The 12,361-nt window shown below is 39.0% G+C and overlaps 1 protein-coding gene across 2 annotated transcripts in view; it reads right to left on the bottom strand.

Annotated features, from left to right (window-relative positions):
• Nucleotides 1-2,760: 2,760 nt before the first annotated feature.
• LOC133049097 (ATP-binding cassette sub-family C member 4-like) overlaps nucleotides 2,761-12,361 on the bottom strand; it is a 120,592-nt gene continuing 110,991 nt past the window's right edge. The window contains exons 28-31 of one of the 2 annotated variants that reach the window (XM_061132996.1): nucleotides 11,039-11,211; nucleotides 10,502-10,607; nucleotides 5,411-5,495; nucleotides 2,761-3,774 (exon numbers count right to left, since the gene is read on the bottom strand). In XM_061132996.1, coding sequence (XP_060988979.1) covers nucleotides 3,731-3,774; nucleotides 5,411-5,495; nucleotides 10,502-10,607; nucleotides 11,039-11,211 — 408 coding nt within the window. In that variant the 3' untranslated portion in view covers nucleotides 2,761-3,730. The remainder of the gene's footprint in view (nucleotides 3,775-5,410; nucleotides 5,496-10,501; nucleotides 10,608-11,038; nucleotides 11,212-12,361) is intronic. The other variant, XM_061132997.1, reaches the window with a different exon arrangement.

The raw sequence follows: 12,361 nt of genomic DNA, 5'->3' as shown, positions 1-12,361 counted from the left end.
AGCCTTGCATGGGCAGCTTGTATGTTTTGGAAATTAATCCTTTGTCAGTTGTTTCATTTGCTATGATTTTCTCCCATTCTGCGGGTTGGAAAAATGATCCAACTTTTATACTGTAAAACACTCTATAGTCTGAAAGCATTTAAGCATCTGCTCTCTCATCTGATCCCTGTAATGAGTGTGAAGAAACTGGCAGAGCTATAATCCCTGCTCTACACACAGGTGAGGACATGAGGCTCAGAGGCCTCAGGGGATACAAGGCCACATGGATGCTAAATGCCTCCTCCATCGATTCAAACTGGTCCAGGTGCCTAGAACTAGGATATTAGGATTTTGTAACTTCCGGGCTGTATTAAGTGATTTTATGAATAGACTAAATAACACCTTTGTTACATACCAGGAGCAAAGAAACTTCAAAAAACTTCAACCAGGTCTGATTCATCACAGAACAGAATGAATGACGGGCATTTATTCTTTGTTGAATTGAACTGTGTCCTCTCCAATTTTACATGTTGAAGTCCTAAACCTGCCAGTACCTCAGAATATGACTGCATTAGGAGACAGTCTTTAAAGAGGGAAAAAAGTTAAAATGAAGTCAAACAGGTGGGTCCTAATCTAACAGACTGGAATTCTTACAAGAAGAGAAGATCAGGACACAGGTACAAACAGGGAAGACCATGTGAAGACACAGAGGGAAGATGGCATCTCCAAGCCAAGGAGAGAAACCTCAGAAGAAACCAACCCTACTGACACCTTGACCTCAGACGTCCATTCTCCAGGGCTGTGAGAAAATAAATTTCTGTTGTTTAAGTCGTCTACTCTGTGGTACTTTGTATGGCAGTCCTAGCAAACTAATGTCCCTTCAGCTTTGTGTATCTGAAAGGTAATTTCTCTGCTATTTCATGGATCATCTAAAACGGTCAATAAGACAGTGATTCAGCTCACCTGAACTATGTATTTTTAAAAATGTGACTTGGAAGCACCTTTTTCAAGCTGTTGAGTTTTCTTTTCAGATGAAGGAATTCTGTTCTATTAGAGTGAAAATTTTGTTGACTTAAGCTAATGCTCCTAGTGTTATAGCTCTGAACAATTCATTGGTATCTGATGCTTGCACATCCAAAAACCTGATAATCTGACAGCTTACCTAAGAGGATGCAGAGTATGCAGAAAGAATGTCAAGAAGATGTTCAACTGGGATGAGGATCAAGAATGCTTTTTTTTTTTTTTTTTTTTTCTGTAGAGGTGACATGACCCAATGGCAGGACTGGAATCTAATAGTGAGGTTCTGCCACTCAGTGAACTTGGACGATGGCCCCACCTTGGCTACCACATAAAAGAAGCAGTGTTCTCAGACTTGACACAGAACACAGTACCTAGGGTGGCCTTCAGCCTCCCCCAGCAATTGCCCCTCTGTGCTCCCTGGACCAGCTTTGTGACCTTAGGTGAGCCCTGGACCCACTCTCCTCATCTGGATAAAAATGGACCATCATGAGATTACATGAAATCATACATGTGAGAACAATGTAAAATAAATTATGAAGAACTACACAAATGTAACTTACCCTGAATATTGTTAGAGTAGGTGCAGGATTACTAGACCAGGAAGCACAAGATTTCTAATTCTATGACCCATGTCTGCTTTTATATGTATGTTGCACCTGATTTAAAACAGTTACTGAAAGAAAAGATTTCTAATTCTATATCTGCTGCAAACTAACTTAACACCAATTATATACATAGGGCCACCTTCCTTCTAAGGGGCCTTAGTTTCATCACATGTAAAATGAGGTTGTTGAAACCTGTTATGTTATCTGGACCTATCAGAAGTTCTGTGATCTACTTCTCATTACTCAATGTCTTGATAATACATAATGATAATAGTGTTTAAATGAAGACTTTGACACAGGTGGGTACACCTCTTTCTGATGTGAAATGCCTAAGGTGGAAAGACCAAAAGAGTTTGATTCTTGGCTGTCTTGTGATTTGGTCACACAGAAAATGACAAATGCTTATCAAGTCTTCAATGACTGGCAGACTCTCGAATTAATGAAAATGCTCTGTGAATTTCAGGCATTAAAAAAATATATAGGGTGATATATGGCTCAGATGGTAAAGAATTTGTCCTCAATGTGGGAGACTGGAGTTCAATCCCTGGGTTGGGAAGATCTCCTGAAGAAGGGAATGGCAACCCACTCCAGTATTCTTGCCTGCAAAATTCCTTGGACAGAGGAGACTGGTAAGCTATAGATAATGGTGTTGCAGAGTCAAACATGACTTGATGACTAACACACACACTCTACAGTTGCATACAATATAAGTACTTTGGAAAAGTTCAGAACACAGACTTTCTTGTCTCTAAACCTAAGTACGAACTCTAACTCTGCCACCTCTTCAGCCAGCTCTGCAACCCAGGAAGTCTCCTACAGTGGAAGGTACTGCTCTGCATTTCTTCATTTCTAAGGAGTGTTGAGATGAGACAGTGATGAACTAAGGCCACATTTTAGATAAATGTTTCATATAGTAGTACTTAAGATACTGAGACATGTTTTCTTTAAGACATTTAAAATATTACACTAGTAATCTTATTCTACTCATAAGTGAAAATCTGCGAAATGCACAAAAGTATGAAGAACAGAAAACATACCCACAATTTAATATAGGAGATAAATTTTCTATGGGGAAGCCTCACCACAGGCAGCTGGAAGCCTCATCCCACCCCAAACCCTGCATGTCAAGGGTCAAGAACACCAGACCTTCCTTCCCTCCCTCTATCTTCCCATCAACCCTATTTCCACTCCCACCTCCTTCCAGAAAGACTTACAGATGGCTGTATGACAACGGCTGAATCTCCTACACTAGACTTCAGTTACCATCTCACCTTTGTTAGGAAGATATCACGTGACATGAATGTTACCCATCGATCCCCTTCTTCACATCATGCACAGTGCTTAGTCCTTCACACACCTCATCTCTGAGAAAGTGCTTTGTAAACCTTCAAGCACCATTCAGACTACAGTGTGAAGGTATTATGAGATCTTGATTTGTCCTGATGACAATTTCATTTTCTAGAAGGTAGAGGAAGCCTGGGGGTGGTGGGTGGCAAATACACCTAAGTCTAAACAACAAAGAATTAGGGAGAAACTGGCAGTATCATGTAGAAGTTTTCTTTACAGATTAGAAAACAGAAGAGACCTACACTGTTCCCTGGAAGATCTTCCTAGAATAAAAATATTTCAAAAAATTATCCCCTGAACTCTCAAATTTCCTGGATATTCCTTGACAGAACGTGCATCACAAATATGTTGAGCACCAATCAGAATGAATGTAAAGGGTCTGCAAAATGAGAGTGTTCTGTGCTCTGTGAGAATCTGAACCCAGAGTCCAGAAGTGTGGAAAGTCCAATCTGACATCTCTATCGCAGGCACAGGTATGCACATAGAAGAGTTCACATATGGAGACCCCATCCCCACCACTGCTACAGATACTCAGCAGACCTGCTCTTAACCTGCCATGTGTTAAGACCCACTCATGAAGCTTAGTCTCTGGAGGCTTATAAGGGCATAGAGGGCTTGTTATCAGACCCCTGATAGAGATCTTATGAAGAGGGAACCTGGAGACAAACTTTAATGACAACACCCTGTCCTATTTTGCCCTTTCAGTGAGGACAGCTACTTCCTCCTTGCCCAGTTGTTGCACCATTTTATAAAACAGACTGTTTCTATTCTGCAGCAAATCATTTGGCTGACCAGTTTCTTTCCGTCTCCCTGAATCCAAAACCTGTAAACAGCAAAAAGAAACCCATTAGTATATAATGTCTCCCAGTAACATATAACTCAGACAGTATTTCAAAAAGTGGCAGGATAGTGAAACAGAGAAAATCTATTTGATTAGTAGGACTGGCTGGTGTTTTAATAGTTTGATTAATTTGTTTTACTAGGCAGACAAAGGCCTAACCTGACCTTTTAATATTATAATGTTATAGGAAAGAAAGAAAATATAAGCTTTAGACTATGACTACTGGTACTATCTTATTTTATATTCAGGGCATTTGGTGTTGTTATCATTAGCACCTTTAGCTCTTAGACTCTGAGCTTTGAGGCAATTTATACAGATACACAGAGTTGGCAAATATCTTCATTCAAGAAAATCAAACTCCATTTACCTAAAAAGTAGCTTGATGTCATACAAACCAGAGGGCAGTGCCCTGACAACAAATTAATGGTCGATTTGAGAATCTGAGCAATATTTGGGGGAAAAAGCAAAGGCTTCCAGGATTTCTTAAGGGTCCTGGATTATGTCAGCTTCTAAGAGGAGCAGAATCCTTGTCCAAGGGGTTGAGATATTTCTTGAAGCTGGATGTGGTTGTAGTTTATTCTTCTGAGATTGAAAGGCTGGCAAAAGGAGCTAGCACATAAGCAGGCACAGAAGAAATCTCTAGAAATCCAGTTTTCTCTTTGGATAAGACTAAAGAAGCAAGTAAGAAATTGAGCTCCAAATTCCAGTGATCATGGCCTACAGAGCACAAAGGGCCAGCCCAACCTGAACTGCCTAGGATCTGGATCTGTTTTCACAAATTATCTTTCTTTCCTTGTTTCTCTTTCTTCGGCTGCTTTCCCTTCACCCCTTTCATTGCTCATTAATAAGTTTGCTACATACAAACTGAAAGGGAGAGGAAGGGGTCCTTTACTCTGCCTTTCTACTTATTAGTGACTTTGGTTAATGGTTCTGGATGGGGAAAATGTGTCTGAAACAATTGGCCCAAGTGATATAATTATAAAAACAGTTTATAATGGTTTTTATTATAACAGTTTATAATGATGTTCAGTGGTATTTAATTCTTCATTTAGGTCATATTTGGAATAAATGCATATTAAGAGAATATGCTGGATGGGCTTCCCTAATGGCTCAGTGGTAAAAGAATCTACTTACTAATGCAGGAGTCTCGTGTTCCATCCCTGGTCCAGGAAGATCGCACATGCCACAGAGCAACTAAGCCCATGTGCCGTAACCACAGAGCCTGTGGTCTAGAGCCCGGGAGCCTCAACTATTGAGCCCACATGCCTAGAGCCCATGCTCTGCAACAAGAGAGCCCATGCAAAGAGAAGTCTGCACACACCAATGAAGAGTAGCCCCTACTTGCTGCAACTAGAGAAAAGTCAGTGCAGCAAGGAAGACCCAGCACAGCCTAAAATAAATAAATAAATGAAAGTTTGTTTTTTTTTTTTTTTTAAGGAACAGAATATGCAGGGACTCTAAATAAGACATAGTTTTGTGTGTGTGTTTTTTTTCCCCAACATATAGGTACTACAGTTAATTTTATCATTTGCATTTAATTGGAAACATTTATTCATCTCATAAATGCCATTTTCCTGTTAATCATTTGTTTACTACTGGGAATCACTGCTAAAGGCACCTTTCTCAAAAGAATCCAAGAATAATCGAATCTGTTTCATCCACTTAATGGGCTTCCAAGGTAACTCAGTGGGTAAAGAATCTGTCTGCAATGAAGAAGACACAAGAGACACAGGTTCAATCCCTGGGTTGGTAAGATCCCCTGGAGAAGGGCATGGCAATCCATTCTAGTATTCTTGCCTGGAAAATCATATGGACAGGGGAGCCTGGTGGACTACAGTCCATGAGATGGTAAAGAGTTTTTATGACTTTATTTATGACTTTTATTTATTTATTTATGACTTTATTTATTTATAACTTTATTTATGACTGAGCAACTTTCACTTTCACATCTGCATAGTAATTTAAATATTCAGTGAAAGTTGTTCAGTCATGTCCGACTCTTTATGACCCTGTGGGACTGTAGTCCACCAGGCTCCTCTGTCCATGGAATTCTCCATGTAAGAATACTGGAGTGGGTAGCCATCTCCTTCTCCAGGGGATCTTCCTGACCCAGGGATTAAACTCAGGTCTCCTGCATTGCAGGTGGAATCTTTACCATCTGAGTCACCAGGGAAGCCCTGTAACGTGGCATGTCAATTTAAATGTCTCAAAAGTGCAATTTTACTTAAGTATAGCATAACAGAACATAACTACCACTCCTGATGTTGAAGAAGAAAAACTGCAGTTTTAAAACAATTGGTCTCCACACATCTGTATCAATTAATCTATGAAACAGCAAACAAGAATTGGAGAAAAGACAGTTTCTATGGTAAATAGTACTGGGAAAGCTGAACACCTGAAAATATATGAAATTAGACACTCCCTCACATCATGCACAAAAATAAACTCTAAATGGCTTCAAGATCTAATATAAGACTGGGAACTACAAAACTAAATGAAAACACAGGCAAAAGACTCTTTGACATAAATCACAGCAATATTTTTTTTTAGATTAGTCTCCCAAATAAAAAGAAATAAAAGCAAAAACAAATGGAACCTAATCAAACTTAAAAGCCAAGGCTCACGTAGAGGCTACAAGAGCTGAGATGCGACACAGACTGAAAAAAGGCCAGAAATAGAATTTTACCAACTTAGCCTTTACATTTACTGATTTGGTCGAAGACTCTAGATATTTCAGAACAAATAAACATAAAGCAAATCCAAATTCTCAATATGTGCCGAAAAATAGGTATAATTTTGGAGTTTTTAACATCCCTTATAAGAAAAAGCTCCTACAATCTCCCATTAGGTCCCCAACTCTTCTCGCAACCCAAGATAAACTGTAAACTAAACCACATATTCAAGTTGGTATGATAACAATCCCCGAACTCTAGGATCTCTCCAGGAACCCCAACCATGAATTGCTTATAAAGCTCTAGTAGGTTAAGTAAAAATACATTATGTTGGATGAGTAAGTCAGTTACATAAGCTCAATGAAGATGTGTTTATGAAGCCTGTTTATGTGCAGATATTCCAGACAGCTGTCCTAGAAATAAAAATGAAATGGACTCACTGAAAGATAATTTGATCCATTTTCACTGGCAGGATGTCATCAGTGATAAAGAAGAATGCAGGGAGAGGTGGGTGAATGCACCGAAAGGCAGTGGTGCCCAGGAGAGGATGGAGGAAAAGCCTGATAAGAAAGATGCTGGGAAATGATGACAAAAATAGAGAGAGATCCCACTGACCAACAAGGAGAGTGGGGAGGGGGAGATCTGAGTGTCAGATCTGTCTCTGGCTGCCAGGTGATAACGCGGGACAGCAGTCCAACCCTGGAAGGTGGGTCCTCATCGGTAAAATGGGTGCCTGTGATTTTCTCAGTGACTGGACAATGTGGCGAGTATTAACTCAAAATCCTGTCTTGGGTCTTGAAACAGTAAATCATTATTCTCACTGGGGAGGGATGAAGGCTGGGTCAAGGCGACCTCCTCAGCCACTCTCCCAAAGCTGCTGCCTTTGCACACAAGCGCCCCCCTCATAAAGTATTTCTTCTCCCCAACTGCACTTTCTACCTCAGTGTTAGTTATCTTTCCTCTGAAAACTTGAGTGAAATCTCTTGGAGTGTTTTTGAAGGAGCTTTTCTCTTCTCAAATGTTCTAAATGCATCATGTAGGTTTATGAAAGAAAAGTTCCATTAAGGTGAAAAATTGAATTTAAATAAAACTCTAGTTAGGTTGAGCTGTTTTATGCTTTTCAGGTGGGGGTGTTAAAACCGTTTCCGATCTTCACTTCTGTGGGAAAAATTCTAAGTAGAGGTTTGAGATGATGAAGAAACAACGAATATAAAACCATAAGATGGACTATAAACAGAAGAGGTGGGATCTGAGGTTCTCAGCTGTGCTTTTGGTTCTTCATCATTCATTTACAGAGAATTCTCTAACTGAGGACAGTGAAAGTGTTGACCACAGACAACACTGTTAGAGCAACGGCAGATTGTCACATGCTTCCTTTGTTCACACCAACAGGAGAATCCGGGTGATATGAAGGCAGCAGCGTGCAGAGACTGGAGGGAAGAGCTGGGCTGTTGGCTGCAGAGAAAGCAGGTCACGAGCACCCAGCTACTCTCAAAAACCACAGGAAGAACCCTCTAGTGTAGAGAGAGTGGTGAGTCTTAGAATAAAGAGCATTTCTAATTTGTCTGTCTTGCTCCACTGTTTTGTGGCAACAGAGAAAGTAAGGAAGATTATATTAGATGTTATTATGACTCCATCATGTTTAATAAATATTGAGAGAACTTCTTTGTGAAATAGAATTCTAAGCCTGACACATGAATGGTGCTTAATGAACCTTTGGAGAGACAACACATAAACAAAGCTATTAATTAAGTCACACTTGTTTCCCAACAAGCCCTTTCTCTGATTTACTTACAGTGAACAAAATCATATCCATCTAATCATTTCAAGATTTCTTATAAAAGTGACAATTTGGAAAATATATAGATGTCTAAGTTTGAGATTAATTATGCTCTATCCCTGTGACAAAATTTTAGGCAGCTTTAAGAACTGAGCTGTGGAAAATTAATAAATGACATGGGGAATTTTAAGAATACATAAAAATTCTGGTAATGGAATATTCTGTTTTGCAGAATAAAACAAATTACTAAAATGGCTCTAATGTTATCCAAATAATATTATAGCACTATATAACTGCCACTTTCTGGTAGGGGGAATTTTGTAAACTTGCCTTTATGAGATTTTCTTTTATTTTCCTATTTCTACCTTGCACATTTATTGCTTTATTATAACAAAAAATATTTTTACAGATTAGATTCAATTAAAAATAGAATTAAGAAAATATACTCATATATCTTTCTGAGGAAGTAGTCACGTGTAATAAAATGTAATTATTACACCTTATCACTTGCAATGATAGGACTTCATGGTGACAACCCTGTCGGTTATGCCCTTCGTCAGCATCTGTCACTTCCCCAGCTACTCCTTGAGGCTGGTCACCCGCCCTCTGGGGCATCAGGCTTTGAAGCAGATTGACTTGTCTTTATATCCACATTAAAGCTTTCAGAATAGACAGTCACCTGTTTTCCAGAAAGGAAAGAGGTTCAGTCATCCCTCAGTGTGGGTACAGTCCCAGAACACCAGAATGAAGTGAATATGGCAGTAAAGTGAATCATATGAATGTTCTGGTTCCTCAGAACATACAGCAGTTATGTTTACATGACACTTGCCTATCAAGTGTGCAATAGCATTATGTCTGAGAAAACAATGTAGAGACCTTAGCCTAAAAACAATGCATTGATTAAAAAAAAAAAAAAACCATACTAACCAACAGAGGAGACTTCAGCAAGTCATAGCAGTAACATTGATGTTATAGATCACCAGAGAAACTGTAATGATTGTGAAAAAGTTTGACATATAATGAGAATTACCAAAAGGTGAGACAGAGAATTGGAATGAGGAAATACTGTTTGAAAAATGGCGCCCACAGACTTGCTAAATGCAGGGTTATGATAAGCTCTCAATTTGCAAAAATGCAGTATCTTGGAAGTACAATAAAAAAGGGATGTCTATTTCTAAAGCAAGAAATACAAATAAGGTTCAAATTGGGAAAGGAGTATGTTAAGGTTGTATACTGTCACCCTGCTTATTTAATATATATGCAGAGTACATCATGCAAAATGTCGCGCTGGATGAAGCTCAAGCTGCAATCAAAATTGCCGGGAGAAATATCAATAACCTCCGATATGGAGATGACACCACCCTTATGGCAGAATCAAAGAGGAACTAAAGAGCCTCTTGATGAAAGTGAAAGAGGAGAGTGAAAAAAGCTGGCTTAAAACTCAGCATTCAAAAGACGAAGATCACGGCATCCGAGGCCATCACTTCATGGCAAACAGATGGGGAAACAATGGAAACAGTGACAGACTTTATTTTCTTGGGCTCCAAAATCACTGTAGACAGTGACTGCAGCCATGAAATTAAAAAGATGCTTGCTCCTTGGAAGAAAAGCTATGACAAACCTAGACAGCATATTAAAAAGCTGAAACTTTACTTTGCCAACCAAGTTCCGTCTAGTCAAAGCTATATGGTTTTTCCATATAGTCATGTATGGATGTGAGAGTTTGACCATAAAGAAGGCTGAGCACCAAAGAATTGATGCTTTCAAACTGTGGTGATAGAGAAGACTCTTGAGAGTTCCTTGGACTGAAAGAATATTAAACCAGTAAATCCTAAAGGAAATCAAGCCTGAATATCCATTGGAAGGACTGATGCTAAAGCTGAAGCTCCAATACTTTGGCCACCTGATGCAAAGAGCTGATTCATTGGAAAAGACTCTGATGCTGGGAAAGACTGGGAGCAGGAGGAGAAGGAGAAGAGGACGACAGAGGATGAGGCGGTTGAACAATGTCACAGACTCAACAGACATGAATTTGAACAAACTGGGACACAGTGAAGCACAAGGAGGCCTGGTATGCTGAATTCCATGGGGTCACGAACAATCAGACATGACTGAGTGACTGAACAGCAATTTTCAGGAAAGAGAGGACAAACTAAGAGAAAATTACATTACTGGAGGTTCCTATCAAGTTTTACAAGGAAGGATACATTGAAAAATTGAACATTATTGAAATCAACTAAAATGGTGAGAGTCTTACTGATATCCGTTGACAATCGATGACATTGCTCAACCTGTGTGTGATGGTTAGCACAGTGCAGTGAGCAAATTTCTCACGAATTTTTTTCTGTATTAACTCATCAGTTCTAGAATCAAAGAAATTGATTTAGTTCAGTAAAGACAGTTAAAGCAGACTTAAAAATATCATGATACTTTTATAATGTTTTTAAAAATCAGTACCTTAACGTATAATCTTGTTCCTAAAAAACTAAGTATAAAAAGTCTATTTAGAAATTTACTGTTTTTCAAAAATGGAAAATAGTCTTCCCTCAAAATTGCTTGAGATTATGAGCTGGATTTAGGAATCTAGCTTTCTCAGGATGCCTCATAACAACATTAACCCTATATAACATGTCTTGGTTTTTCCTTTGTTTTCTGGAATTAATATTATCAAAAAATATCCATGAGGCCAAGAGAACACTTAGAAACATTTCTAAACATCACTAAATGTTTTCCATTTACCACCTTAAGAATTCAAGGATTCAGATTCAAGGTGTCCTGGATCTCAGCTCCATACCTTGGATCCACATTTGATGTGGCTTTGTCAATAATCAATATCTGATTTTTCTTGAGAATAGCCCGAGCAAGGCACACCAGTTGTCTCTGTCCAACACTCAAGTTCAACCCAGATTCTGCTAATTCAGTATTCATTTTACCAGGAAGATGTTTGATGTTGTCTTTAAGTTGTACCTGTTGATACAGAAAGAATGACATTTTCCTAAACAAACTGTTATTGAAGTAGGCAAGCCTCTTACACATTAGAACTCTGACATCCTCAGGACTTCTTATGTATCTTACATGTACAGCCAGGTTATGGGGAGAGCTCTTTCCAAACAGCGTTCACTGAGAAAGACGGTGGAGTCAAGTCAGGACAGAAAGAAATCAATGTCCACCATCCCTGCCAAAGGACATCTTCCAGAAACCCCACCTAGGGGTTAGTTAAGGAAGTCTCTAAAAATATGAAGCTTTTTCTCATTAAACTTGTCTGTTTAAATGTGGTTTAAACAGACAAGTTAAAACAATCTTTATGGTTGAGTCAAGTTTCCCAAAGTTCATTTTGCATAGGAGCTGGTACAGTAAAGAAAAACTTCAAAAATGTTTATAGTAAGTCTTTTTCTCTGAAGATAAAATCTTACCAGCACATTTGGTTTTAGAAAAGGCAGAGAAAACAGAGATCAAATTGCCATCATCCACTGGATCACTGAAAAAGCAAGAGTTTCAGAAAAACATCTATTTCTGCTTTATTGACTATGCTAAAGCCTTTGACTGTGTGCATCACAATAAACTGTGGAAAATTCTGAAGGAGATGGGAATACCATACCACCTGACCTGCCTCGTGAGAAATCTGTATGCAGGTCAGGAAGCAACAGTTAGAACTGGACATGGAACAACATACTGGTTCCAAATAGGAGGAGTACATCAAGGATGTATATTGTCACCCTGCTTATTTAACTTATATGCAGAGTACATCATGAGAAATGCTGGGCTGGAGGAAGCACAAGCTGGAATCAAGACTGCCAGGAGAAATATCAATAACTTCAAATATGCAGATGACACCACCCTTATGGCAGAAAGTAAAGAAGAACCAAAGAGCCTCTTGATGAAAATGAAAGAGGAAAGTGAAAAAGTTGGCTTAAAGCTCAACATTCAGAAAACTAAGATTATGGCATCCGGTCCCATCACTTCATGGCAAATAGATGGGGAAACAGTGGAACTTGGCTGAATTTATTTTGGGGGGCTCCAAAATCACTGCAGGTGGTGATTGCAGCCATGAAATTAAAAGACGCTTACTGCTTGGAAGGAAAGTTATGACCAACCTAGACAGCATGTTAAAAAGCAG

This window comes from Dama dama, chromosome 30, assembly GCF_033118175.1.
Source record: "Dama dama isolate Ldn47 chromosome 30, ASM3311817v1, whole genome shotgun sequence".
Classification (NCBI taxonomy): Eukaryota; Metazoa; Chordata; class Mammalia; order Artiodactyla; family Cervidae; genus Dama; species Dama dama.
This window is presented reverse-complemented; position numbering and strand designations above follow the sequence as displayed.